Below are 27,721 nucleotides of genomic sequence, written 5' to 3' on the forward strand. Positions count from 1 at the left end.
GATAAATTTAGACCTTTAGGATGGATATTTTTACCACATCAGTTTTCTAAAACAATAACAATTCAGCATGAAATGTTAGCTATGTCAATTCAAAAGGGTTGTAATCGTTTATTGGAAATGGATGGGACGGACCCCTCTACCAACTATGTTCCAATGACTCAACAAGTAGACTGGCTTTTGCAACATTCTTTTTCTATACAAATTGCATTAGCAGACTTTAAAGGACAAATTAGCATTTATTATCCTCCAAGTCCCCTTTTGAGTCTGAGTGTATGAGCCTAATTCCTACCATGAAATCAAGTCATATTCCTCTTAAGGAGGTGTTGACACTTTTTACATATGGATCAGGGAAAACTGGGAAATCAGTGATTGTTTGGAGGACCAAACAAGGCATGTGGAAATCAGACATTTGTCAAGCATCAGGATCACCTCAAATTGTGGAATTGGCTTTAAGCTGTTTTCACAACCCATAAACATTGTTACCGATTCAGTCTATGTTGTTGGCATTGTTTCACGCTTGGAGAATGCCTGTTTAAAGTATGTAGACAATGGACAGCTATATGCTTTTTTTAAGGAATTGAAATATCTGTTAGACAATCGACATGAACCTTACTTTATAATACATGTACATTCTCATACAAATTGTACAGATGTGCCCTAATTGTCAGTTAATCCCAAAAACTACTTTTGACAGCATAAATCCTCGTGGATTAGGTCCACTTGAAATACGGCAAAATGATGTAACACACATCCCCGAGTCTGAAGATCTAAAATATCTGTGTGTGTTGTTTGACACTTTTTTTTACCTGCATTGTTGCTTCCGCGCATACAGAAGAATGGGCAAAAGATGTAAAAAAACATGTATTACATGCAATTGCTCTTTTGGGAGTGCCAAAACCAGTAAAAATGGGCAGTGGCCCAGGATGTGTTTCTAATATAACAAAATCCTTTTTTCAACAATGGGGAATCACATGTCACGGGCATCTCTCACTCGCTGACAGGGCAAGCCATAGTTGAACGAGCTCATGGTACATTAAAACATATGTTGTTAAAACAAAAAAGGAGGAGCCTGAGATACTCCCCTCAAGAGAGGCTATTAAAAATTATGTATGCTTTAAATTTTTTAAATCGTTGCCAAGACGACATTCCCCTGACAGAGTGACATTTTATCACGAAATCAAATGATAACATGAGTAAAGCTAAGGTAATGATATCTAACCTAGAAGCGAGATGATGAGAAGGTCCATGGCTCTTAATAACAAGAGGGCGAGGGTATGCTTGGGTCTCTACAGATTGTGGTCCATGATAGATGCCAGCAAGATGTGTATGACCTGCATTGCAATAATTGCAGGAATTTTGTGTCGTGCAATGACCAATTCATGGATCCCCACACAACCCAAAGAAAACATCTGGGTAACCCTAGCCAATGCATCGGGACAAGATTCATTGTTTTTCTCAGTAGAAACACCAACTAATCCATTTAGCACCTGTTTAGTAGGTTTGCCGATAGATAAAATTCTTTATTAGATGCAATAAAAGTAGATTTTTGTAAATATTTTATTTATACAGACAAAATGTAATGCTTATACAAAATGTTAATTCCTCACTTAGTGTGTATAAAAATCATAGAATCATAGAATAACCAGGTTGGAAGAGACCCACCGGATCATCGAGTCCAACCATTCCTATCAAACACTAAACCATTCCCCTTAGCACCTTGTCCACCTGTGCCTTAAACACCTCCAGGGAAGGTGACTCAACCACCTCCCTGGGCAGCCTGTTCCAGTGCCCAATGACCCTTTCTGTGAAGAATTTTTTCCTAATGTCCAGCCTAAACCTCCCCTGGCGGAGCTTGAGGCTATTCCCTCTTGTCCTGTCCCCTGTCACTTGGGAGAAGAGGCCAATGATTCTATATGGTGTAATTACATGTCTGCAAATATATCAAATCCAACAACATGCCCCTGCAATTACAAGGAGGATTGTATTTTATTTGTGGAGATAAAGCATGGGCAGGTATTCCTTCTCATATTTCAGGAGGGCCAAACTTAGATCATTAACCCTGAATGTTTCTATGATTTTAAACCACACTGGTTCACTGCCATGAAACAAATGCCACATCAGCAGCTTTATCTAGTCTTTTAATGAAGTTATCAGACCATTCAGAGTCTATACATAAAAGTATTAACACCCTAAAAGATTTAACAGAAAAATTGCAAATAGAGAATGAATGGAATTCATTTGCAGGACTTTTTTCTGGATTTGGACCTTGGATTATAAAATTATTTATGAAAGGTTTTTTTTTCCTGATGTCAAGAATGAACATCCCCTGACAGAGCTTGAGGCCATTCCCTCTTGTCCTGTCCCCTGTCACTTGGGAGAAGAGGCCAGCACCCTCCTCTCCACAACTTCCTTTCAGGTAGTTGTAGAGAGTAATAAGGTCTCCCCTCAGCCTCCTCTTCTCCAGGCTAAATAACACCGGCTCTCAGCTGTTCCTCATATGGCCTGTTCTCCAGCCCCTTCACCAGCCTCGTTGCTCTTCTCTGGACACGCTCCAGAGCCTCAACATCCTTCTTAGAATCGTAGAATCATAGAATCACCAGGTTGGAAAAGACCCACAGAATCATCGAGTCCAACCATTCGTATCCAAGTCCAACCATTCCCATCACATTCTTGTGGTGAGGGGCCCAGAAGTGAACACAGGATTCGAGGTACAGTCTCACCAGTGCCGAGTACAGAGGGAGAATAACCTCCCTGGACCTGCTGGTCACACCGTTTCTGATACAAGCCAAGATGCCATTGGCCTTCTTGGCCACTTGGGCACATTGCTGACTCATGTTCAGTTGGCTGTCAACAAACACCCCCAGGTCCCTCTCCTCCAGGCAGCTTTCCAGCAAAACTTCTCCTAGTCTGTAGCACTGCATAGGGTTGTGGTGCCCCAAGTGCAGGACCCGGCATTTGGCCTTGTTAAACCACATGCCATTTGACTCTGCCCAGTGGTCCAGCCTGTTCAGATCCCTTTGCAGAGCCTCCTGACCCTCAAGCAGATCGACACTTCCACCCAGCTTAGTGTCATCCGCAAACTTGCTAAGGGTGCACTCAATGCCTTCATCCAGGTCATTGATAAAGACATTGAACAGGGCTGGACCCAGCACTGAGCCCTGGGGAACCCCACTTGTCACTGGCCTCCAACTGAATTTAACACCATTTACCACCACTCTCTGGGCCCGGCCATCCAACCAGCTTTCCACCCAGGAGAGTGTGCGCCTGTCCAGCCCAGAGGCTGACAGTTTCTCAAGCAGAATGCTGTGAGAAACTGTGTCAAAGGCTTTACTGAAGTCCAGGAAGACCACATCCACAGCCTTTCCCTCATCCAGTAAGCAGGTCACCTTGTCATAGAAGGCAATCAGGTTAGTTTGGCAGGACTTGCCTTTTGTGAACCCATGTTGACTGGGCCTGATCACCCAGTTATCTTGCATGTGCTGTATGATAGCACTCAAGATTACCTGTTCCATGACCTTCCCTGGCACTGAGGTCAGACTGACAGGCCTGTGACTTTTGCAGAAGATCTCCAGCCAATATTAGTTCTGACGTTAGAATCTACTTTTTTTCTGATTTTCTTAAAATCTACTATCTCTTAATATTCAAGGACTGTACAGATCAGATTTTGCTACCAACAGAAATTCGGTTTTTAAAAATTATGCTATTCTAGGTATAGACAGCATGTTTCTTCGTATTTGTTGATAAGACCAGAGTGGCCTGGGACGAAACCCCATGAGCAAACAATGCAATTTAATCTCATATGAGGAGTTCCTTGTGTCATAGAGCATAAACATATCATTCTGGTGGCTTTTTTAGAATGTGTAGGAAAGGAGCTGCAATTCTTTTAAACTAAATGCAGACTTCTGTATGGACTTGAAAAATTGCCATAAGAGAAGTTTTAAAATTGTATCTGAGCAATTTTTTATTCAGTATTTAGAATGAAAAATCTAGTATTCCAAAAGCTAGATTGCACACACCGACTACATTGTGACTACTCCAATAAGAATTATTCACCTACATGAGTGGGGTTCAGTTCTGAGAGTTAAAAGATATTTAAAAATTTTGCAAAAGAAACATCTAATCCCCTTTACCCACCTCTGTGATGCAACTTTAAGAATATCCTCATAATATTTTATTTCTTTGATAGGCTTAATGATGTTTTTGGAATGAATTTCAATGAGAAGCATTTAGGCTGCAGTTTCAGCAACAGTAAGGTCAACATGAAACTCCTACAGGATATGTATTTCATCAAAAGCAATCTTTATTCAATCTATAGCCAGCTACTCTGTGCATCCTGTCATAAAACAGTTAATTGTAACTCATCCATTTTATTTTACTTCTACTTATTTGTTCCAAGTGTAAGGACTTTTAACATAGACAAATAAACTCCATACTAGACCAAGAGATATTCAATATCCTCCATATTATTTGTATATTTTTAATACTTCATTCATTCATTCATTCATTCACTCCAGTTCTTCCAATCCCATAGTCAATAATTATACATCCTCTCATAGCTTCTCATGATTGCCTCCCCTTTTACGTTTAGCAATTTCGACTTATCTTCTTTACATTTTTGATATCTTCATTATATACTCCTCATAAAGCAAGGAAAAATTGGCAAAACACTCCAAGGCCCTGACTCTATAAAATAGTTAAGGAGGTGAAAATACTATCCATGTATAAGCAGTGCCACTGAAGTTAATAACAGCACAAAAAATGTGCGCCACCTGTAGTTGAGCTCAGTCTGCTGACCAGGAACTGAAAAAATCTGGCAGGTGTGCATTGATAACCACTGCATATTCAGTGGCTAGCCAAAACTCAGACAAGATGCATGGCCTGGTGAAAATCATAGAATCATAGAATCACTAGGTTGGAAAAGACCTTTGAGATTATCAAGCCAAACCGTACCTGTCCACTACTAAATCATATCCCTAAACACTTCATCTACCTGTCTTTTAAATACCTCCAGGGATGGTGACTCAACCACCTCCCTGGGCAGCCTCTGCCAGTGCTTGAAAACCCTTTCAGTGAATAAGTTTTTCCTAATGTCCAATCTGAACCTCCCCTGGTGCAGCTTGAGGCCATTCCCTCTCGTCCTATCACCTGTCACTTGGGAGGAGAGATCAATACCCACCTCTCTACAACTTCCTTTCAGGTAGTTGTAGACAGTGATAAGATCTCCCCTCAGCCTCCTTTTCTCTAGGATAAACAACCCCACTTCCCTCAGCCCCTCCTTGTAGGAATTGTTCTCCAGCCCCTTCACCAGCTTTGTTACTCTTCTCTGGACATGCTCCAGGACCTCAATGTCTTTCTTGTAGTGAGAGGCTTGAAACTGAACACATGATCCGAGGTGCGGCCTCACCAGTGCTGAGTACAGGGGCAGAATCACTTCCCTGGTCCTGCTGGTCATGCTGTTTCTGATAAAGGCCAATATGCTATTTGCCTTCTTGGCCACCTGGGCGCACTGATGACTTGTATTCAGCCATTATCAATCAACACCACCAGGTCCTTCTCTGCCAGGCAGCTTTCCAGCCACTCTTCCCCAAGCCTGGAATGTTGCATGGGGTTGTTGTGCCCCAAGTGCAGGACACGGCACTTGGCCTTGTTAAACCTCATGCCATTGGACTCAGCCCATTGATCCAGCCTGTTCAGATCCCTTTGCAGAGCCTCCCTACCCTCCAGCAGATCGACACTTCCACCCAGCTTAGCGTCATCCGCAAACCTACTAAGGGTACATTCAATCCCCTTGTCCAGGTCATTGATAAAGATACGTAACAGGGCTGGACCCAGCACTGAGCCCTGGGGACACCACTTGTGACCGGCCTCCAACTGGATTTAACTCCATTTACCACCACTCTCTGGGCCCGGCCATCCAGTCAGTTATTAACCCAGCAAAGGTTAGGCCCGTCCAGGCAAGTGGCAGCCAGTTTCCTAAGCAGAATGCTGTGAGAAACTGTGTCAAAGGCTTTTCTGAAGTCCAGGAAGACCACATCCACAGCCTTTCCCTCATCCAGTAAGCAGGTCACCTTGTCATAGAAGGCGATCAGGTTAGTTTGGCAGGACCTGCCTTTCATAAACCCGTGTTGACTGGGCCTGATCACCCAGTTATCTTGCATGTGCTGTATGATAGCACTCAAGATTACCTGTTCCATGACCTTCCCTGGCACTGAGGTCAGACTGACAGGCCTGTAGTTTCCTGGATCTTCCCTCTGGCCCTTCTTGTAAATGGGTGTCACATTTGCCAGTCTCCAGTCTAGTGGAACTTCCCTAGTCTGCCAGGACTGCTGGTAGATGATGGAAGGGGGTTTGGCAAGCACCTTCGCCAACTCCCTTAATACCCTTGGGTGGATCCCATCCAGCCCCATAAACTTGTGAATAATGGCCAAGCATGTCTCTAACCTCTTGGATTGTGGTGAGGGTCTCCCCTTATATTCTATATCCTCTTCTGATATAGACGATGGTGTATGGACCCGGCAAGGTGTGGGTTAAAGGCTCAAAGCAGGTGATGCCCCCCAGCCCACAGTGACAAGACCGGAAATGCTGGAGAGCATGTCTGGACATGCCTGGTGCAGGGCATGAGAGTGCGTTACCTGTCTCCCCACCTGATCCTTTAAGGGGTGGGGACAGAGAGCTTAAAAATCCCCACAAAAGTCTGTAGCCTCATGTCTTGTATCTGTGTCTGGTGTCTATGTCTTGCTGTGTTGCATTGTGTGTGGACACCCACCATCTTCTGGACCCGCTGGACAAAAAAACACGTGTTGCTACATGTGGAGTCCCTAAGGTGGTGTCTATCTATCATCTTTCCTATTTCCCTTGTAACTATTTCTCTCTTTTCTCCTCTTCTTCTTTTCTCCCTTTTCTCTCCCTTTTCTCTTTGCAACACGTGTGGCTGCAGCGGGCCATAGCGGGCAGTTTTGGTTTGATTTCGGTTTTGACTTGGCAGCATTAGGGCTCTCTGTGATATTTGGTTAAGCAGATTGTTATAATGTTGCCAAGCAGTGCCAAGTGACAGGTTCTTCTGGTAACTTTGGCTGCTGCCGGTTTTTCTGTCAGTATTCTGTCACGTATGGGTTGTTTGTTCGTTTGAATCCAGTGTTTTAAGGGCATGCATCTTGTTTAGTAAAAAGTACCATTTACACCCTCCTCCTGAGCGGTTTTGGATTGCTCTGGTGCCAAAAAAAAAAAAAAAAGTGGGACGTGACAGATGGCACTCATAATTCTATTCATCAATCACTCTCTGCAAATCTAATTAATGTATAGAGAAAGCAGAGGGCACATATAGACTACTTCCTAGTGAAGTCTCTTTGGAAAAATATTAATAGGTGATTTAAAGAGGTACCCAGATTCTCTTGCCAGTATATAAACAGCCTCTGCATTTAACAAAGTCACCAACTCTGTATTGTATGTGTTCAATATTTTCATTAAAGATTCCCATATCCAAGTGCTTGGCAAGATCAAAAATACATTGTTCAATATGACAGAACACATTCTTTACATATTTACCTTATTTTTTCAAGAATAAAGATGGTTCACAGTTTTCTTTTTAGCTTATTTTATTTTTTTCTAATACATTAATTAGACTTCTTTACTGACTTACTCTTAATGATTCTCAACTGCTTATTTTCTTTTAGTATAATCAGAATAATATCACAGAATTGTTTGGGTTGGAAGGGACGCTTAAAGTCCAACCCCCCTGCAATGAGCAGGGACATCTTCAATTAGATCATATTGTTCAAAGCCCCATCCAACATGACCTTGAATGTTTCCAATGATGGGGCATCTACAATCTCTCTGGGCAACCTGTTCCAGTGTTTCATCATCCTCATTGTAAAAAACCAACTTCCTTATTTTTAGACTGAATCTGCCTTCTTTTAGTTTAAAACCATTACCCCTTGTCCTGTCACTACAGGCCTTGGTAAAATGTATCTTTCCATCTTTTTTACAAGTCTCCTTTAGTATTATTACTATTAGTATTATTACTATTAGTATTAGTATTATAGTTATTCAACATTTATTCTGTTCCTTTTAATTTAATATGTTCATTAATATGTTCACTGTTTCACACTTCATATATTTCTGATCCTTTACAAAATGTCCTTTAAAATTTAATTATGGGTCAAATTTTCATGACTGTTTTAACTACCATCATACACTAACTACCTGACCCCTTTTTGTTTTAAGAATGCTCTCTGTCTCTGGAGGTATTTATCTCAAACTCATCATGCGATCCTGATTATGTAAGTACGCCTGAGTGTTTGGAGCCTTACTGCTTCAAATGTAGTTACAAAATGCAAAAATCATAAAAACCAGGCTATTGAAGACATGAAGGTGAATATAATCTGTACCTTTTACAAACTTAGTTTTCAAAGAGTTCTTGTTTCAGTTGTGGAAAAAGAAATGCTATGTGTGTAATCAGCATATATTAACCAGTACTGGAGTTTTTTACTAAAGCAGTGGAAACAGCTGCTGTAAATAATTGTATATCTGATTCCAAATGGTGCTGTCATAAGCAAAACGACAAATACAGCTTAAAAGTTCACCTTCTGTGTGGTTCATTCATGAGTACATAGAAAAAAACTTGCAATAATCTGGACACTGTTTCTGCTATTTTATTTTTACCTTATTTTCATCATAATAAAAATTATACGGACTACCCACAACCATTAAAATTTGTAGACCAGTACAGATGCTGCTGTCATTTGCATCAATATAAACCAAATAGTAGCGTGAAACCCATGGATGTTTAGCATCAACACTAACATTTTCATTGCAATTCTGTAGGGCATGGAAACTCTAAGATTTCTGTTACAGTAATTTTATTTTCATACTGAAAATGCCAAGAATGCTGAACGATTTGGTTTGAGTAAATATTCAAGGCAAGTTAACCAAGAATTTAGCTGTTGTCAAGAGATCTGTTGTCAAGGATGTAGTCAGAGATGATAATGAGGAGGGATAATGATCTAACATCTGCATCTTGAAGCATTTACTTCTTATTTCTGAACAGTGTCTGGGAAGAAGGAAACAGGGTTCTGTACATGTTCTGCACATCCCTGTGGCAATATATGGTGCATGCTCTCTTTTTTTCCTAATGAACTTATGGCTACTTTTTATTGTGTCTGGCATCAAAATCCATCTCAGAAGGAAGAACAAAGGCAAATACCCCAAAAGACAGCAGATAGGAGTTTAGTCAACAGTCTTTAGAAAAGCCTTCCAATTCATTCCTGTGCTTTCCACCTGTGTTTTCAGCAGATTGCAAACTGTATTTAAATAGGTATGCATCTGACACTACCAAAATTTACTAGAAGTCTTTCTCAATAAAGGTCAATGACTTGAAATCTGTCATGTAAAAATATAAAAAAAGAATAATTTGGGAAAAAAGTCTTCAACACTAGAAAAATGTGTTGTTCTATTTTACTCTCTGAACATAAAATACATACTTTTATAAACAACAAATTTACTAAAACATATCAAAAAGGAAAACTTCTTGCCACCACTTCTTTTCATCCACAAGTCCAGTATACTTGTTTTAATAGAAGGTAGATATTGAAGCTGAGTTACTTTTATGTTCAATGGAACTTACTGCCATATATATTATATATGATGCCCATCCTGAACTTCTCACTCACAGGGAAATTTACATGGGAGTTTGATACAAATAAAAGTGGCAGGATCAGGAGCTTTTTTACTTCTAATTTACTATAAATATGCAGAAATTTCCATTATAATTTATTGCCCTACTCCCTACCTAACTTGGACCAAACGCTACAATACAGCAAAAATTGAAATTATGTATGAAGTACAACTAATAAATATATACTGAATATGCATGGTCTAACAACTACATCAATGGTAACAAAAACTTTTGTAATTAAAACTGCACTACATAAATACACTTAAAGCAATGGAAAACTATGGACCATATGTTATTAGACTTATAAGAAACAATGCAAAAAACAGTGCACAGGCAAAATGCTTTAGGAGACTAGCGCCATTGCAATTCTACATCTGCAAGTAACTTCATTAAGAAGCAAATATCAGAGCTGTAGGTTTGATATTAGGAGTGGTCCAATTACACATGTCCAAATGCAGTCATGAAGATGTGATATCCTAACATTTAATGAGAGACTCTATTGAGATTTTGAAGCTGAATATGGCAACAGGGTGGAATTGTTTGTATTTTATTATGCAGCTCTTCATTCTACCTACAGAGGATGAAAGCCTTTCATTTCATTACCATGGAATGAGAGACCATGTAATGGTGCAAGTAAGCCTATATACTTTAAAAGTTATCAAATAAATATTTCTGTTACGACTACCATGAGTTTGGGGATTCATTCCAACAAACTTAATCTCATATCCAGTGAATAAATTCTGAAACACTCACCATGATTCCAGTGAGTAAACAGACTCCTTTCCCACAGTATGTATTAGGTACCATGTCACCATATCCAATGGACAGAAACGTTATTGAAATCAACCACATTGCCCCAAGGAAGTTGCTTGTAAGATCCTGTTGATCATGGTACCTGAAAATTAAACAAATACAATTTATTTGTAATGAAAAGTTCTGTTAGATTTTCGTGCTGCCAGAAAGAAATCACACTAAATGATGTGTGGTGGATCAACCTTGGCTAATAGCCAAATGCCCACCCAGCCACTCACACCTCCCTGCTCATCAAGATGGGGGGGAAATAGATTTGTGAAACGACAAAAAAAAAAAAAAAAAAAAACTGAAAAAAACCACCACCCCCATTTTCCAGGCTCAACTTTGCTCCTTCGTTCCCGACTCTTCTACCTGTCCACCCTCAAGCATCGCAGAGGGAATGGAGGTTACAGTCAGTATATATGTACTAGGCTTGGTTAGGATAGAATTAATTTTCTTCAAAGCAGCTCATATGGTGCTGTGTTTTGAGGGTTTTTTAACCAAAACAGTACTGATAACACACTAATATTCTAGCTATTGCTGAATAGTGTTTGCATAGCATCAAGGCCTTCTCTGTTTCTCACTCTGTCCTCCCGGTGAATAGATCGGGGAAGGAGGGGTTGCGCATTAGGAACTGACTGGGCATCAGTCTGCTGATGAAAGGTGATGAGTGACTGCCTTTGCATCACTTGTTTTGGGTTAGGTTTTTTTTTTCTCTTTCACTTATTAAATTGGTTTTATCTTGACTGTGCTGTTGCCAGTCATGATGTTTAATTGTTTGCTCTCAGTGATGGCTTATTTGGTCCCTCACCTGCTCCTTGGAGTGTTTCCTCTCTTGCTGTACATCAAACTCCAAACTCCAGGGGTTGTTAATGGCTGCTTTTGCTGTTTTCTGTGCTGTTTATCACTTTGTTGCGCTTTGACTGGGAAGAACTATGATAAAAGCATTGGCCTGGAGCCTAATCTGGTATTTGGGCCCTGCACTGCTGCCATTCCAGTACTTTGGGAAACATCTCATGAAGACAATCAGCAGTTACACTTTTCTCCTCCTCTGGGAGACACATGGTGGGGAAAATGAATTACACTTCCCTTTACTTCTCCACAGAAGATGTTTCCTGCCTTGTTGCAATGGCCCTTCAGTTTCTTGAACATTCCTGCATGACCAGAATGCTCATATCGGCGTTTGCCATAAATCTGATTTCAGCTTTTCCCAAAGTTAACCAACTGCTTGGAAATGCCACACAGGGTTGTGCTCTGAGGCAATTGAGTGGCAAGGTGGGTGGGAGAATTTGGGCAGATGCTTAGAGTGATTTTTCACCTCCGATGGTCTGATATTTCACACCCGAACAGGCATGGAATACTGTTGAAGTGGCACACTACTGGAAAGAAGGATGTTTTGCCTATACCAGAGAGACACAACTTCTAGCACTGTGTTGGGGCCTTGCCTATATGTACCGAGCAACCAGTTGTCCAGCAACCTCAAAGGGACGAGAGTGTCTCCAGACCTGAGGACATACAAAAGGACACTGCGGCTAAGCCAGAGACCCAACCCTCGACTGTAACAGTCACTCCTGTAATCAAGAAAAAACAATGGAAGCAGAGGTCAACTCAGTTAGTGAAGAAGCAGCTCCTCCTGTGAAGGAGCAGGAGGAAGAATCAGAAGATACAGCTGGTTCTACAGCAGAGCAGCCACAATAACAGGAGAGAGAAGAGACAGAATTCATAAACAAGTTAGAAAATACCTGATCCCTGTCCCTGACTGAGCTGTAAGTTATGTGGAAAGATTCTGGCTGCTAGCCAGGCAAGCAAATTGTCACCTTGTTGCTCCAGTGCTGGGATAGTGGAGTCAACAGTCAGGAATTAGAAGGTAGGGAAGTATAGCAGCTGGGATCCTTTGCTCAGGACCGGGTAACTGACAGAGGGATTGGAAGAGGAGCAACAATCCACAGCCTCTGGAAGCAGCTTCTGTCGAGCATGAAGGCAAGGTATCCATCCCCTCAAGGGACCACTGTTGAGGAAAGTGTCCAGTATCTTAGGGACTTAGTGGTGATAGAGGTGATCTACAGCAACTTGGACAACAACCAGGCCTCCAAAGAACCAGATGATGTCCATTGCATGTGGTCCATGTGTTCATCGCAGCAGCTGAGACTCCCTGATTCAAGTCCATGAGCTGTTTCATCTACTGGAGAGCCAAGGAGTGATCAGCAAGACTCACTCACCTTTTAATAGTCCCATATGGCCAGTGCAAAAGTCTGACAGAGGGTGGAAGGTAACAGTGGTCTACTGTGGCCTGAATGAGGTCATGCCACCATTGAGTGTTGCCTTACTGAACATGCTAGAACTCCAATATCAACTGGAGTTGAAGGCTGCCGAGTGGTATGCTACAATTAACGTGCCAGTGCATTTTTCTCAATTCCTTTGGCAGCAGAATCACAGAATCACAGAACAACCAGGTTGGAAGAGACCCACCGGATCATCGAGTCCAACCGTTCCCATCAAACACTAAACCATATCCCTCAGCACCTCATCCACCCGTGCCTTAAACACCTCCAGGGAAGGGGACTCAACCACCTCCCTGGGCAGCCTCTGCCAGTGCCCAATGACCCTTTCTGTAAAGAATTTTTTCCTAACGTCTAGCCTATACCTCCCCTGGCGGAGCTTGAGGCCATTTCCTCTTGTCCTGTCCCCTGTTACTTGGGAAAAGAGGCCAGCACCCTCCTCTCTACAACCACCTTTCAGGTAGTTGTAGAGAGCAATGAGGTCTCCCCTCAGCCTCCTCTTCTCCAGGCTAAACAACCCCAGCTCTCTCAGCCGTTCCTCATAAGGCCTGTTCTCCAGCCCTTTCACCAGCTTGGTTGCTCTTCTCTGGACTCTCTCCAGAGCCTCAACATCCTTCTTATGGTGAGGGGCCCAGAAGTGAACACAGTACTCGAGGAGCGGTCTCACCAGTGCCGAGTACAGAGGGAGGATAACCTCCCTGGACCTGCTGGTCACGCCGTTTCTGATACAAGCCAAGATGCCATTGGCCTTCTTGGCCACCTGGGCACACTGCTGGCTCATATTCAGTCGGCTGTCAACCAACACCCCCAGGTCCCTCTCCTCCAGGCAGCTTTCCAGCAAAACTTCTCCTAGTCTGTAGCACTGCATAGGGTTGTGGTGCCCCAAGTGCAGGACCCGGCATTTGGCCTTGTTAAACCTCATGCCATTGGACTCTGCCCAGCGGTCCAGCCTGTTCAGATCCCTTTGCAGAGCCTCCCTACCCTCCAGCAGATCAACACTTCCACCCAGCTTAGTGTCATCCGCAAACTTGCTAAGGGTGCACTCAATGCCTTCATCCAGGTCATTGATGAAGACATTGAACAGGGCTGGACCCAGCACCGAGCCCTGGGGAACCCCACTTGTCACTGGCCTCCAGCTGGATTTCACACCATTTACCACCACTCTCTGGGCCCGGCCATCCAACCAGTTTTCCACCCAGGAGAGTGTGCGCCTGTCCAGGCCAGAGGCTGACAGTTTCTCAAGCAGAATGCTGTGAGAAACTGTGTCAAAGGCTTTGCTGAAGTCCAGGAAGACCACATCCACAGCCTTTCCCTCATCCAGCAGCCGAGTCACTTTGTCATAGAAGGTGATCAAGTTAGTCTGGCAAGACCTGCCTTTTGTGAACCCATGTTGACTGGGCCTGATCACCCGGTTCTCTTGCATGTGCTTCATGATAGCACTGAAGATCACCTGCTCCATGACTTTCCCTGACACTGAGGTCAGACTGACAGGCCTGTAGTTTCCTGGGTCCTCCCTGCGGCCCTTTTTGTAGATGGGCACAACATCAGCCAGCCTCCAGTCCAGTGGGACTTCCCCAGTCTTCCAGGACTGTTGGAAGATGATGGAAAGGGGTTTGGCCAGCACATCCGCCAGCTCCTTCAGTACCCTAGGGTGAATCCCGTCCGGCCCCATAGACTTGTGGGGCCAGAATGCAGGCCACAGTTTGCTTAAACATGGAGAGGTATGCAATACACCTGGAATAAACTGCTTCTAATCTTTCTAGGTCTTGTGCAATGGAAAAAGACCAACAGGCAGCACAGAGGTAAACCTATCTGGGCTGTTGCATTGTGGCAAGACATCAGTGCATGTGTAGAAAACACTGCTGTAAGGTAAAGATACATCCTGTAGATGCCCACATGTCCAAGAGCTATGCCACTGAAGAACATCAAAACAATGAGCAGGTAGTCCAGGCTGCAAGAACTGAAGTGGCTCAGGTAGACTCAGACTGGGAACATAAAGGTGAGCTACTTGTAGCTCAGTGGGCCCATAAAACACTGGGACATCTAGGGAGAAATGCAACATACAGATTGGCTCATGATTGAGAAGTGGACCTGACCATGGAGGTCATACAGGTCACCCATGAATGTTAAATGTGTGCTGCAATCAAGCAAGAATCATAGAATCATAGAATCACCAGGTTAGAAAAGACCCCTTGGATCATCAAGTCCAACCATTCCTATCTGCCACTAAACCATGTCCCTGAGCACCTCATCTACCCATCTTTTAAGACACATGAGTAAAGTCTACCTTGAACAGGGGATGGTGGCCGGGATATCAGTATGGGGAGGCCTGGCAGATTGATTATATTGGATCACAAGCAGAAACACGCCAAGGCCAGTGCTACATGCTTGCCATGGTGGAAGCAACTACCAGGTGGCTAGAAACATACCTTGTGAACCATTCCACCAACTGAAACATCAGTCTGGGCCTGGAAAGGTAACTTCTCTGACAATACAGTACCCTAGAAAGAAGTGAATCAGAAAACAGACTCATTTCTGAAATAACCTCATAGATTCCTGGGCCAAGAAACACGGCATTGACTGGGTGTATCACATCCCCTATCACCCACAAGCCTCCAGAAAGATTGAACTATATAGCAGACTGTTAAAGACTACATTGAAAGCACTGGACACTAGGGACGTGGAAGCACTGGGGTATAGATTTAGCAGAACCCACTTGGCAGATTAACAGCAAAGGATCTGCTAACCACCCTAGTCCTGGCCAAACAAAGCCCCTATATACTGTGGGAGGAGATAAGTTCCCCTTAGTGCATGTAGGGAAGTGATTGGAAAAGACAGCGTGGGCTGCTCCTCCCTTGGGAAATGGCAAGCCCATTTGTGGGATTGCTTTTGCTCAAGGACCCGAGTGTACTTGGTGGGTAATGAGGAAGGATGGGGAGACCAGGTGTGTGCCTCAAGGAGATTTAGCCTCAGGGGAAAATAATACTTTATATAAGTTGTAGGTTATAGGAAGTACTCCATCAGCAACCACCTGAACTGACAAAGAATAAGCCTCACAAGGAACCAGGTGAATGTGGCGGTGACGCAAACCAAGCCGGTCTTGGTGCCCAACAATCCAATATGCTGATTCTCCTTTCCTGAGCACCTATCTTGACAGATGTGGCCCAAGTCATTCAATGTTGTACTGGGTCTGCCTGGGATGAAGTTCACTTTTCCAATAGCGTTGAGGTGCTTAGGGATATGGTTTAGTGGTGGAGTTGGCAGTGCTAGGCTAAGGGTTGGACTCAGTGATCTTAAAAGTCTTTTCCAACTTAAACGATTCTATGATTCTATGATTCCAGTCCTCATTGTAGGAGCAATGCCAAGTATATGGAAGATTAATTGGGGCTAATGATGAAAGCCAAAATATACATGATCAGTTTAAAAAAGCCCCAAATGGCTCTGAGACTGAGGACCCTTTTAGTTCTGGGCCAGTTAATTCACAGAATGACTCAGACTTATACTGTACATTATCCCTTTCTGCTTTGATGAAAACCTCACCTCCACTGCCATTAATTCCTACACTGCCCATGTCTCCTACTAATTCCTTTACGGAGGAGACAACAGAGGTAAAATCAGTAATGCAAAAGTGTAAAGAAGAAGCTATGAAACAGGGTGGATTTAGTTTTGCCTTCCCTGTTGTACATGATCCAAACCAGCCTCCAGTTTATGAAACTTTGCCCTACCAACTTTTCAAAGAGCTTAAAAAATCTATTATGGACAATGGACTACAAAAGGCAGTCACTGTAGGAATAATAGAGGCAATAGCTACAGCATATATAATGACACCATGGCATTGGAAAATATTAATGAAAACAGTATTGTCCTCAGCACAATATGCCGTTTGGCAATTAGAATATAATGATTTAGTAACAGAGCAAGCGATGGACAATTTGACCTCGTAAATACCAATTCATCAGGATATGCTAACAGGTACAGGACAATATATACATATACAAGCACAAATAGCCCTTGATAGATGAGTTTTTGAACAAGTCTCGCATATTGCTGTAGCCGCATGGAAACGAGTGCCTGACTCTCAACAACCTACAGGATCTTTTGCAACAATAAGACAAGGTTCTCAGGATCCCTATATGACCATTACATATAGATTGCAAGGGGCAATCACAAGGCAAATAGATAACCCTGAAGCAGCTAAAATCTTGTTATCACAGAATCACTAGGTTGGAAAAGACCTACAGGATCATCAAGTCCAACTATTCCTATCAACCACTAAACCATGCCCCTCAGCAGCACATCCACCCATCTTTTAAACACCTCCAGGGACGGTGATTCAACCACCTCCCTGGGCAGCCTGTTCCAGTGCCCAGTGACCCTTTCTGTGAAAAATTTTTTTCTGATGTCCATCCTGAACCTCCCCTGGCGGAGCTTGGCTTGAGGCCATTCCCTCTTTTCCTGTCCCCTGTCATTTGGGAGAAGAGGCCAGCATCCTCCTCTCTACAATCTCCTTTCAGGTAGTTGTAGAGAGCAATAAGGTCTCCCCTCAGCCTTCTCTTCTCTAGGCTAAACAACCCCAGTTCCCTCAGCTGCTCCTCGTAAGACTTGTTCTCCAGCCCCTTCACCAGCTTTGTTGCTCTTCTCTGGACTCGCTCCAGAGCCTCAACATCCTTCTTGTGGTGAGGGGCCCAGAAGTGAACACAGGATTCAAGGTGAGGTCTCACTAGTGCCTTGTACAGAGAATAACCTCCCTGGACCTGCTGGTCACGCTGTTTCTGATACAAGCCAAGATGCCATTGGCCTTCTTGGCCACCTGGGCACACTGCTGGCTCATGTTCAGTCGGCTGTCAACCAACACCCCCAGGTCCTTCTCCTCCGGGCAGTTTTTTAGCCAGACTTACCCTAGTCTGTAGCACTGCATAGGGTTGTGCCCCAAGTGCAGAACCCGGCATTTGGCCTTGTTAAACCTCATGCCACTGGTCTCAGCCAATGGTCTCAGATCCCTGTTATTTCAATTAACTTTTGAAAACGCAAACACTGATTGTCAAACAGCACTATTACCACAGAAAGGAAAAGTGATGGACCTCAGAGAACATATTAAAGTATGTCCACATGTTGGAACTGAAACTCACAGAGCATCAGTTCTTGCTGCTGCATTAGCTCAGTTGCAAATTAATCAGGACACTATTAAATGTTTTAATTGTGGAACACAAGGACACATAAGCAGAGACTGCCCTTACAAATGGCAGATGCCTAAATACAAAAAACCTAAACAGATATGTCCCCAATGTCAGAAAGGATATCATTGGGCTAATCAATGCCAATCTAAATTTGACAAAAATGGGCACCCTCTCTCAGGAAATGGGAAGAGGGGCGTGTAGTCTGGTGCCCCTCAAACCAATGGGATATTGAATGCTCCTGTACAATATATCCATGCCCCACCTCTGATAAATGCCCAGTCTCCAACCTTTCAGCTGTTAAAACCAGCAGTGCCGGACTGGATCTGGCAACTGTCTCAGAAGTAATTCTTTTACAACCATATAAATTTCTAACTGTAGGAACTAAGATGTGTAGACCTTTATAGATGGGACATGTAGGACTGATTGTAGGGTGTTTGAGTATTTCAAAACAAATTTCATATGCATTACTGAGAATGATTGACTCATACTATATAGGTCAGATGCAGATAATGCTAGCTGCCTTTCAAACCCCATGCTGCATAACAATAAATCAGGTTGCATGAATTATTTTGTTACCCTCTTCCGTTCCCCAAAGTTCCTCTCAGATTCAAGGGTAGGGACGATTTGGCAGTACTAATTCTGCCCAGGTATCTTGGGCTCAGCAAGTCACAGCAAAACAACCTACACTTACAATTAACATACAGGGAGAAACATTTACAGGACTATTAGATACCGGAGCTGATATTTCTATAATTTCTTAAACTGAATAGTCCCCTCAATGGCCTCTTGACGTAGCTTTCACTACTGTTATAGACATAGGTGGGATACAAATTCCTATGAAGAGTGCCAAACTATTACCAGTGACAGGACCAGAAAATTCATGAGCATGGATTCAACCATATGTCATGTCAACACCAATAAATTTATGGGGAAGAGATTTAATAAGGTAATGGAATATATCTATCACTACTACAGAAACAAATTTATCCTAAAGGTCACTGATCTAAAGCCCCTGCTCAAACTATCCTGGTTGACAGAGAAACCTTTTTGGGTTGACCAGTGGCAATCTTGAGCATGATGGTATATGGTATGGGAAATATCTTTGGTCAGTTGAGGTCAGCTGTCCCAGCCGTGTCCCCTCTCAACTTCTTGTGCATCTCCTTGCTGGGGGATGGGCACAGTGAGAAACAGAGAAGGGCTTGATGCTGTGTAAGCACTGTTCAGCAGCAGCTAAAACATCGGTGTGCTATCAACACTATTTTGGTCACAAATCCAAAACACAGCACCATATGAACTACTATGAAGAAAATTAACTCTGTCCCATTCAAAACCAGTACATCACTCTTTCTTGATATTGCCAACTCCCCAACAACACTTTTCCACTTTTTTTTTTTAATGAAACAGGACAATAAAAGTCTAATTGAAAAAAAATACATTTTCCATTGGAATTTTCCATAGTTGTTTTATCTACATTACTCTCAATAAATTTAGTTCAGAAACACAATAAATGAAATTTGTTATTAACACAGAATATCAACAACTGTAACTGTTGTTAAAAGACATTTTATGGTATCTCACTGTGTTTTCGCAAAGTTAAATGAAAACATTGAAATCGACTTGCAATGCTACATAAAATTCTGTGGCACAAACTTCTCTACATAAGTCCTTCAGATTTAAAGGCAAAGCATTCCTGAAAGTCTGTGACAGAGTGAAATCTAACCAGCACTCAACATATCAAAGACCAGGTAGCTCCATTCCATTAAATATTTAGGTCCTTCGAATACAAAACCAAAGCAGCAAAACAAGACAGAGAAAGAACTAAACCACCAAACAGAATAACCTTACCTTTCACAAGCTCGGACAGTCCATGCAGCAATTATCCATAATGAGATACTAAAAACCAACAGTACAGTTCCTGGACATATTGTCATTAAAGTCTTCATAACAAAACGGGTATTGAAGTTTATCTTGTTTAACGCTCCAATGCTTCTAGATGATGCATCAGTGAAAAGTTTGCTATGCAAAAGCATAACTCTGGCAATAAGATACAGCCTTAAGAACATTGGTATAGATAAAATTATATCCACATCAGCTGTTGTCGTGGATGGAGTATAAGAAAAGGCAAGCCGGGCTGTCCATGTGAATGTATAGTTCCCAGGTATGGGATGTATAGCACATACAAGTAGTTCCAAGCAGATAAAGAAAATACGCTCATGAGTCATGGCTATTCTCCAGTCATCTGCTCCGTTGTCCACCATGAATAACTGAAATGATAAAATATAAGGTTAACTTTAGTATGCCATTAAGAAACATTGTTATAATTCCATTTTTAAATACTATCTTTTTCAGAGCTGCTAATGATCACTAAAACCAAAATAAATATGCCATTTCAGCAAATGACATTACTAAGTCACTATTAAGTGAATGTGATTTTGGTTAAGCCTAAAAGAATGGTTTTGTGCACTATTTTTAAAACTGTATATGAAACTGAATTTCCACATATTATTTACTAAGTTTTTTTCATGTTTTTGCTTAATTGTCATTTTTTATAAAAAAACATACTGTGCCAATTTAAACCCCATCCCTTCAAAGTCAATTGCTTATTCAAAGTTCATAGAATTAAGAAGAATTTAAGAAAGGTTTTTCAGGATGGAAATCTAAATTGCAAATTGAAAACACTTTCTGCAGTACAACATTAAGGCTTCTTTAGAACACATCAGTGCTTCAGACAGGAGAGATTATAAGTTCAGTAGAACTATTCAAGCTGTCTTCATACTTCAGGTACCAATACAGACCAATGCAGGCTGCAAAACCATCCAAGAAACTACATAAAGACTCTAAAAGATAACTTATAGTGAAAAATCAGTTCAACTGTACCCCAACTACTACCAATACCTGAACTAGCTGTTTTAAAGCTAGGTTGACCATGCCTAAATGAACTGTAGTCACACCTTCAAAAAAACAAAAATGAAAAGCGGAGGCCTACAAAGACTAGAGTACCCCTAGGCATCCAGGTGAGGTCTATTAGTAGCTGAAAATTAAATGCACATGTATGTAGATCCTTGCAGAATAAAAGCCTTCAGTTTACCACCCAGGAACACAAGTAATAAAAGACTTCATGCTGTTTAGCAAATCTTCTTCCTGAAGATCTACTAACTATATAAATTTTACTATATACTATATAAATTGAACAATATTTGTCACTAGGCGAGAGTAGGGATATGCAAGGTAGCTTTTCAAAAAAGGAAAATAATCCATAAGGACAAAGAACATACAATCTCAGTAATGGGAGAAAACCTTCACATGACTTCACTTCTAGTCTGATGTTGTGGTTTGAATTAAAGTAGGATCAGTTTCTGACTCTTAACTCAGTTGCTGTAAGTAACTTCATTCTCTGAAAGCTAACTGCATGTTTTTGAGACAGTGTTTTTCCCAAGGCGATAACACAGGGCACTGGTATGCTGAAAGGCCAATGCTTATACTTATGCCTATAGTAACCAAGGCCATCCTCAAGCTGGCAGAATAGGGCCCACACATGCAAGGAGGGGTGGACAGGTGACCCTAAACTGACCAACAGAGGATTCCGTCCCATATACGTCATACTCGATATAAAACAGAGATCACGATGGTCTCTCTCTCCCTCTTCTGCGATGGCCGAGATCCAGTGAGGACCTTGTCTGCCTGATTCCTCCTGATCCCCGATCTGTGTGTTCCTGAATCCAGTTCCTGAGTCAAGCTCCCTCCTTACCATGGACCCATTCCCTCGTGTCTGCTCTACAGTATTTGTGGTGACGTTTAGTTATCAAAGGGTGAGCAGGGGGCACTCTTGTATATTATTAATTATTATTATTACTATTATTATTATTTCATTAAAGCTGTAGTTTTAGTTTCCAACCCGCAAGTCTTTTTCCTCTCATTTCCTTCTCCCCTTTCCCTGGGGGTGGGAGAGAAGGGATTTGGGACTCCAACTGCATGATTTTAGCTGCCAAAATTTAGCCAGGCTGGGGCTAAACTGTGATATCTGAATATAGACAAGGCTGTTCAGTAAACGTGTAATTGGAAATAAAAAACCTTTGCAGGATTTAAAAATTAGATTATTCAAAAGCTTAGAAATAATTTAAGGTGTGAGAAGGTGAAATACACAAAGAATGTCCTTCTGAGCATAAGAAAAGTATTTCCAGCATGCTACACACCATATACAAGTCCATTGCTTTTTTGCCCCTTTCCATCCTTCAAAAGTTTAGAAATGCAAGCCTGAACTCTCTGTATATCTACTTTAGTGATTCAAAATCACATTATACATCTTCCTCCCAACACATTTAGTTTGTCTTCCAGAAAATTATTCCAGTTCTTTGTTTAAGAAAGTGATAACAATAAATTAATTTGATTGTAGTTGGAGTGATGCTTAAAGAAAGAAAGAAGTTAACCACAGTAAGAAAAACAAACAAAAAAATCCCAACCCAAATTATTTTACTTTTGGATCTGTTTTTTGCTTCTTCATGTTCCTTCTCTTTTTCTTAGATATAGTTCTTGCCTCCACTGCATTACTGTTAAAGCCAAAGAAGCATAGTGTTGAATTAAGCTAAAGAAACACACTCAGGGAATTAAATGCATGCAACACAAGCACATACACTTTCTTTTGCCTGTGGTCTTTCTGAAGACTTCATGTGCTAGATATAAAGATGACATTTGTAATGGTAGGAAGGCAAATCTACCTATCTATTTATTGGCAAAAGACAGTTAGTCTGCACTTAGCAAATGTACTATTTGATATAAAGTGCCAAATTTTCAAAATACAATGAGGCTCAAGTGCATTTGATTCTTGTGATTAGCCTGTAAATGCCATCAGTCAGATCACACAAATAGTAAAACAACTATAAAGAGGTCCAGGTATTTAGAGCACCCAGAAAATAGATGAATAGTAATCAGTTTAACTGAATATGAGATAGATAATATAAAATCCCTCAAATGTTGTGTGGTTTGCTGAAGAAAAGAATAAATGAATGACAGCTGACCATTTCAGTTCTCAGATATATATCAAATGCATGTTAAATCAGCAGTGTTTTAAAATTTCTTTCAAATTTGCAGAATATGCTGGAGAAGCAATGGTCTTTTTTCCTCCCTTTTTACCTTCACAGATTTCAATATGAAGGTTATATGCAGAAAGGCAATTTAAGAAAAATGATACCTTAAGTATTGATTTGACTCAAAAGATGAGAAAAGAAGAATGTTAAGTTATACTTTGATATCAAAATTTGATGTTACAATTTTCATAAAATAAAATTATATTTAATAGCTTTTAAAAAAACTTTAGGATGTCATTATGAAAAATATACTTAAGAACATATCCATTTGTCAGCAGAAGAAATGCTAGTATGCAACAAAGAAAGAAGTTTCTCAGTAGTGCTAAGTGGAATGGGTTATGTTTGCGTGCACAGAAAATCCTTATCAACTTCCCTTGACTTCAGCTAAGCCAATTGCTTCTAAGAAAAATAATATTTGAAAGTGATAATGTCTTCAGCAGTCACATAATGAGATTTAGGAGGTGAAAACAGAAGGTAGAAAGCACCAGAAGCCCCAGAGGACCACAGATCCAGTACAAATACTTCTATTGTAAAAAATAGTAACCCCTCATATTTATAAGGTACATTTCCATACAAACCTGTGTCTCTAAATTGAGTCCATGAAATACAGGAATATCAAATATTCTAATACAAAAAGAGTTGTGGATAACAAGAAAATGTACTGGAAATAGATAGAAATTAGTACAGGATTTGATGTACATTTTATATGTTTGCAATTATGCAACCTACTAAATGCAATTGTTAATTTTTAATTTGGAAAATGCAGTGGTATTTGCGTGTTCCTGCTTGCTTGGTTGTGTACCTTTACTATTCAGAAAGCAAGGAGGGGAAATGAATGAAGGAGAGAAAGAACAGCTGAACAACACAATTTAAACAGGGGGTATACTTTTAAATATTTTTTATATATATACACATACACACACACCCCCTCTCAGCTGCTTTGTCAATTTTGTTATAATAACAGTGCATTCATTTTAAGATACTACTGTGACAGTGTGCTTCCCCTTCTCCCCCCTTCTCCTGTAAATCCTGATCATGCAATAACCACCAGTGGTGATCATGATGATCCGGTGATGGCTACATCCACCTCATGGTAGAGACAAATAACAACACAGTAGCCAAGGGCTAATCTATGGTAATGCACCCACCTGGCCACAGTATTGGTCAGGGTCTTACTGACAGTGCCAAATCTGGAAGAAACTGACACCTGCGGTTGGCATGTAAATATGACTATGAGTCAATCATCTTACTCCATAAATAGTGAGCAGCCCAAGAGCCCTTTGAGCTCTCCTGAAACAACAGTGGGCTCCACATCAGGATCTCCCCTTGAAAGGGACACCTCTCAAGGTTACTCCTCAAGGTTGAGAGAATCCTTGCCACAACAGACCCCCAGTAAGTGAATTTGGAATAAGTACACTGAAACTTTGTGATCTTAGCTAGGAGGTATAAAGGACTAATCGTTCATATATAATCCTTCAGACATAAACCGTTGACCAAGTCTGGGACTCAGTCTGGATCCAGCTGCACCTAGAGTCTCTCTGAGGATGAGTCTAAAATGCAAAGGGATCCTTGCTGAACCTCATGACCCAATGGGAGGGAGGGTCTCCCTGACAGTTTTTTGTCTGACCCTGTCCTCTGTGCAGTAAGTAATCAAGCATACCTTGCCACTGAAACTTGTAAATCACTGTCGCATTTATTATCAAACTTTGTTAAATCTCTGCTTTATATCAATATTACTTCTCTCTTGAGAGTGAAATGTATCACTCTGTCTCTCCATCTGCAACAACTACTCCCTGTTTGAATGGGGAATGAATGATGCTAGTAATAAAAAGAGAACCAGCTCTTCCAATAAAGTTGAGTCCTGCAGCCTATGCAGAAGGCCAAACTCCAGTCAAGGTCAAAGATGTCATGCCTGCTCATAGCTTTGAAATTCCTTATTAATTATTAGTCTAAAACTGAAATCTAATTAAAGTTATTCGTGAAGACTGAAATCTAATTTAAGTTATTCATGAATGTTCTGTAAAGCTTCTTCAAATACAGAACTACTATGTACCTTTACTAAGCCTGCACTCTATAAGACAAATATAAAAAAAATTATTTTCATCTGAAATTATATAATGCATTTCCAACACGTGGTATGTATAAATACAACATGAATCTTAAACTATAAATAAACTTGACTTTTCTAGCACCACACAGTATAAATGGAAAAATAGATAGCACATCAAAGATATTAATGGGTGCTTGTGTATTTACATAATAATTTGTGTTAAATTCATATAACATCAGATTAGTAAAAGAGAAACAAATTCAGAGTAGACAACTTGCACACAATGACAACTTAGATCAGAGACTCCCTGAAGCTACTTAAAAGAAAAGTAGAGGAATTAATTTTGTAAATCATCAAGTATATCAAAACAAATTCCTAGCTATCTGAGAATGTTGACGAATGCAAAGTACAAGGAAATTGGCTAGTTTCTTTAATTCTGATAGGAAAACAATTGTGAAAACAGTATCACTGCTCTGCTGCAAGGAATAAAAAGGAAGCGATAAACAATAAGAAAGTAGCATCAGCTGTACTCCTTGAGGCATTCCTTGCAGAAGGAGAATCACCTGTACTCGCAAAAGCCTCATGGCAATTGTTTAATTTAAAAATCCAAATTTTAAAGGGTTAAATACTGGAGTCACTTTACCCTTATAAAAGAACTGATGGAACTATGACACAGGCTAGCAAAAATAACCTCTGTGTCTTCTGTTTTACCAAATTCTTTACCAAACATTTTTCTATAGCTTCTAGTTCCCAAAATATCACTTATGCAACTAAAAGCAGCATTATAGTCCTCAGAAAGGAAGAAGGTATTAAGTACAAATGATTGAAAATCATATAGTGGTTGGAGATAGACACCTCAAGCCTTTCCCTAACTAGGGGATGAAAAACACCTTCTTCCGTCATCAGAAGACATATAATAAAATGGCTTATAAATTAACCAAAAGCCTGTCCTCGATCTTGAAGGGCCTGTAGGAATTCCTGAGGACTCTATATCCTGATACAGCACCACACAGGAGAGAACTTAGTAAGTTTAAATTTTCTATAAAGCCATGAGGCATCAAACACCTTCTGCATGCAAAGCACAGAAGGCAAAGAATAATGTTTTTCACAAAACTACGTGAAAGTCTTGTTATCTTATTTTCCAGAATGTTTCCCACATCCAGAGTTAAATTTTCAAGTAGGTCATTAGAAATTGACCCACAAGATCTTGTGGATATAGCTGCCTACATGAATGAAACATTCTTAGTTTCTTCAAATGGGGAAGGAAGTTAGACTATTCTATCATTCATACATGTATATGCGCATACACACACACCCCTCTAATTATAAAAATGGAACACATGGAATTTCTTTTCATGTAGTTCTCCCTGTCTCCAGGGACCCAAAGAGGGTGAGATACTCCTAAAACATTCCTCCCAATAACCTTCTGTGCAGGTGATAGTGTCAAGAAGTGAAATCCAAGGACTCCAAGGAAAAAAGAAAAGGATGTTCCTAGATATCCAGATTTCTTCCCCAGTGCTATAGAGAAGAAAAACTCACAAGAAAAGCATTATTTAAAATATATTTCATGAGGCAATCTCCTGCTTTAATTTAGTTTGGAATCTTGATGGAACAATCATACTTGAGCTTCCTCAGATTTTTAAACAGTGGTGAGATATTTACTTATATGAATTTTTATGAGCCTTTGAACCAAATCAGAGGTCCAGAAATAGAAGGCCACCACTTAGGGTTACCATATTCATTTGAGATACTCAGTAGACCCATCAGTAAGTGATTGAATTAAAGAATAAGGAGTTCTTTCAAAGTCAGTGTCCACTAAAGGTAATTCTTCATTTAAATAATATTCTTCATTTATCACTTAATCTATTATATAATATATTCAGACCCCACTCCCTACAGCAGGGTAAACCACAATGAGAATAACCTCCTTAAGTTACACCATTTAGAAAACTTCCATCCAGCACCAGCGGTTCCCAAAAGCTCCTGTGACTGGGGTTGACAGTCAAAAATGTTCTCCAAGCAGATGCAGAAGGAACATGATTTATTAAAGCTCTGAATATAACATAAGTGGAGGAAGATTAATACAGAAAGAACAGTTTAGGTAGGAGTCTTGTTCCTTTCCTTTGTACAAACAGGCAAAACAGGAAAATGAGACCAGTACACTAAAGAAATATTTTTATTGTTTTATACTATGCATTGATCTATTATTTTAAAAGTAAAGAATAAAAACAAAATATATGTTATTACATAACAGATACGTTTACTAATAAATAGACTGAGCGACACAGAACAATCTAAGTAGCTGCTCCATACAATTGATAGAGATGGAATGAAAAACATACCTAGTTTTAAATCCATACTGTTGTTCCCAGGAATCTAAGGACAGAACAGGTTATTTGACTGCAGCAAGTCTTTACAAAACATTCCACCATCTAGGCTAATTTAAATATGACTTGTTTAGAATCCAACTTCCATCTGCTGATACTCCACACTGCCCCCTACTTCTACTGGCCTGTTCTGGCTCACTCTCACTGCTGAGAGTTTAGCTGGACATTAGCTATGCCAACTTTATCACACCTGAAAGGGAAAGCAGCAAGTAAATATTGAATGGATTGCTTAGGTTCCCTTTGCACCTTCACAAATACAAACAACAAATGACCGCAATG

General features: G+C 40.8%; 1 protein-coding gene across 1 annotated transcript in view; it reads right to left on the reverse strand.

Moving 5' to 3' along the window:
• KCNN2 (potassium calcium-activated channel subfamily N member 2) overlaps window positions 1-27,721 on the reverse strand; it is a 120,713-nt gene that overhangs the window by 67,327 nt on the left and 25,665 nt on the right. Inside the window, exons 3-4 of the mRNA XM_069881286.1 lie at window positions 19,767-20,185; window positions 10,427-10,568 (exon numbers count right to left, since the gene is read on the reverse strand). Coding sequence (XP_069737387.1) covers window positions 10,427-10,568; window positions 19,767-20,185 — 561 coding nt within the window. The remainder of the gene's footprint in view (window positions 1-10,426; window positions 10,569-19,766; window positions 20,186-27,721) is intronic.

Source organism: Phaenicophaeus curvirostris (genome assembly GCF_032191515.1).
Source record: "Phaenicophaeus curvirostris isolate KB17595 chromosome W unlocalized genomic scaffold, BPBGC_Pcur_1.0 scaffold_34, whole genome shotgun sequence".
Classification (NCBI taxonomy): domain Eukaryota; kingdom Metazoa; phylum Chordata; class Aves; order Cuculiformes; family Cuculidae; genus Phaenicophaeus; species Phaenicophaeus curvirostris.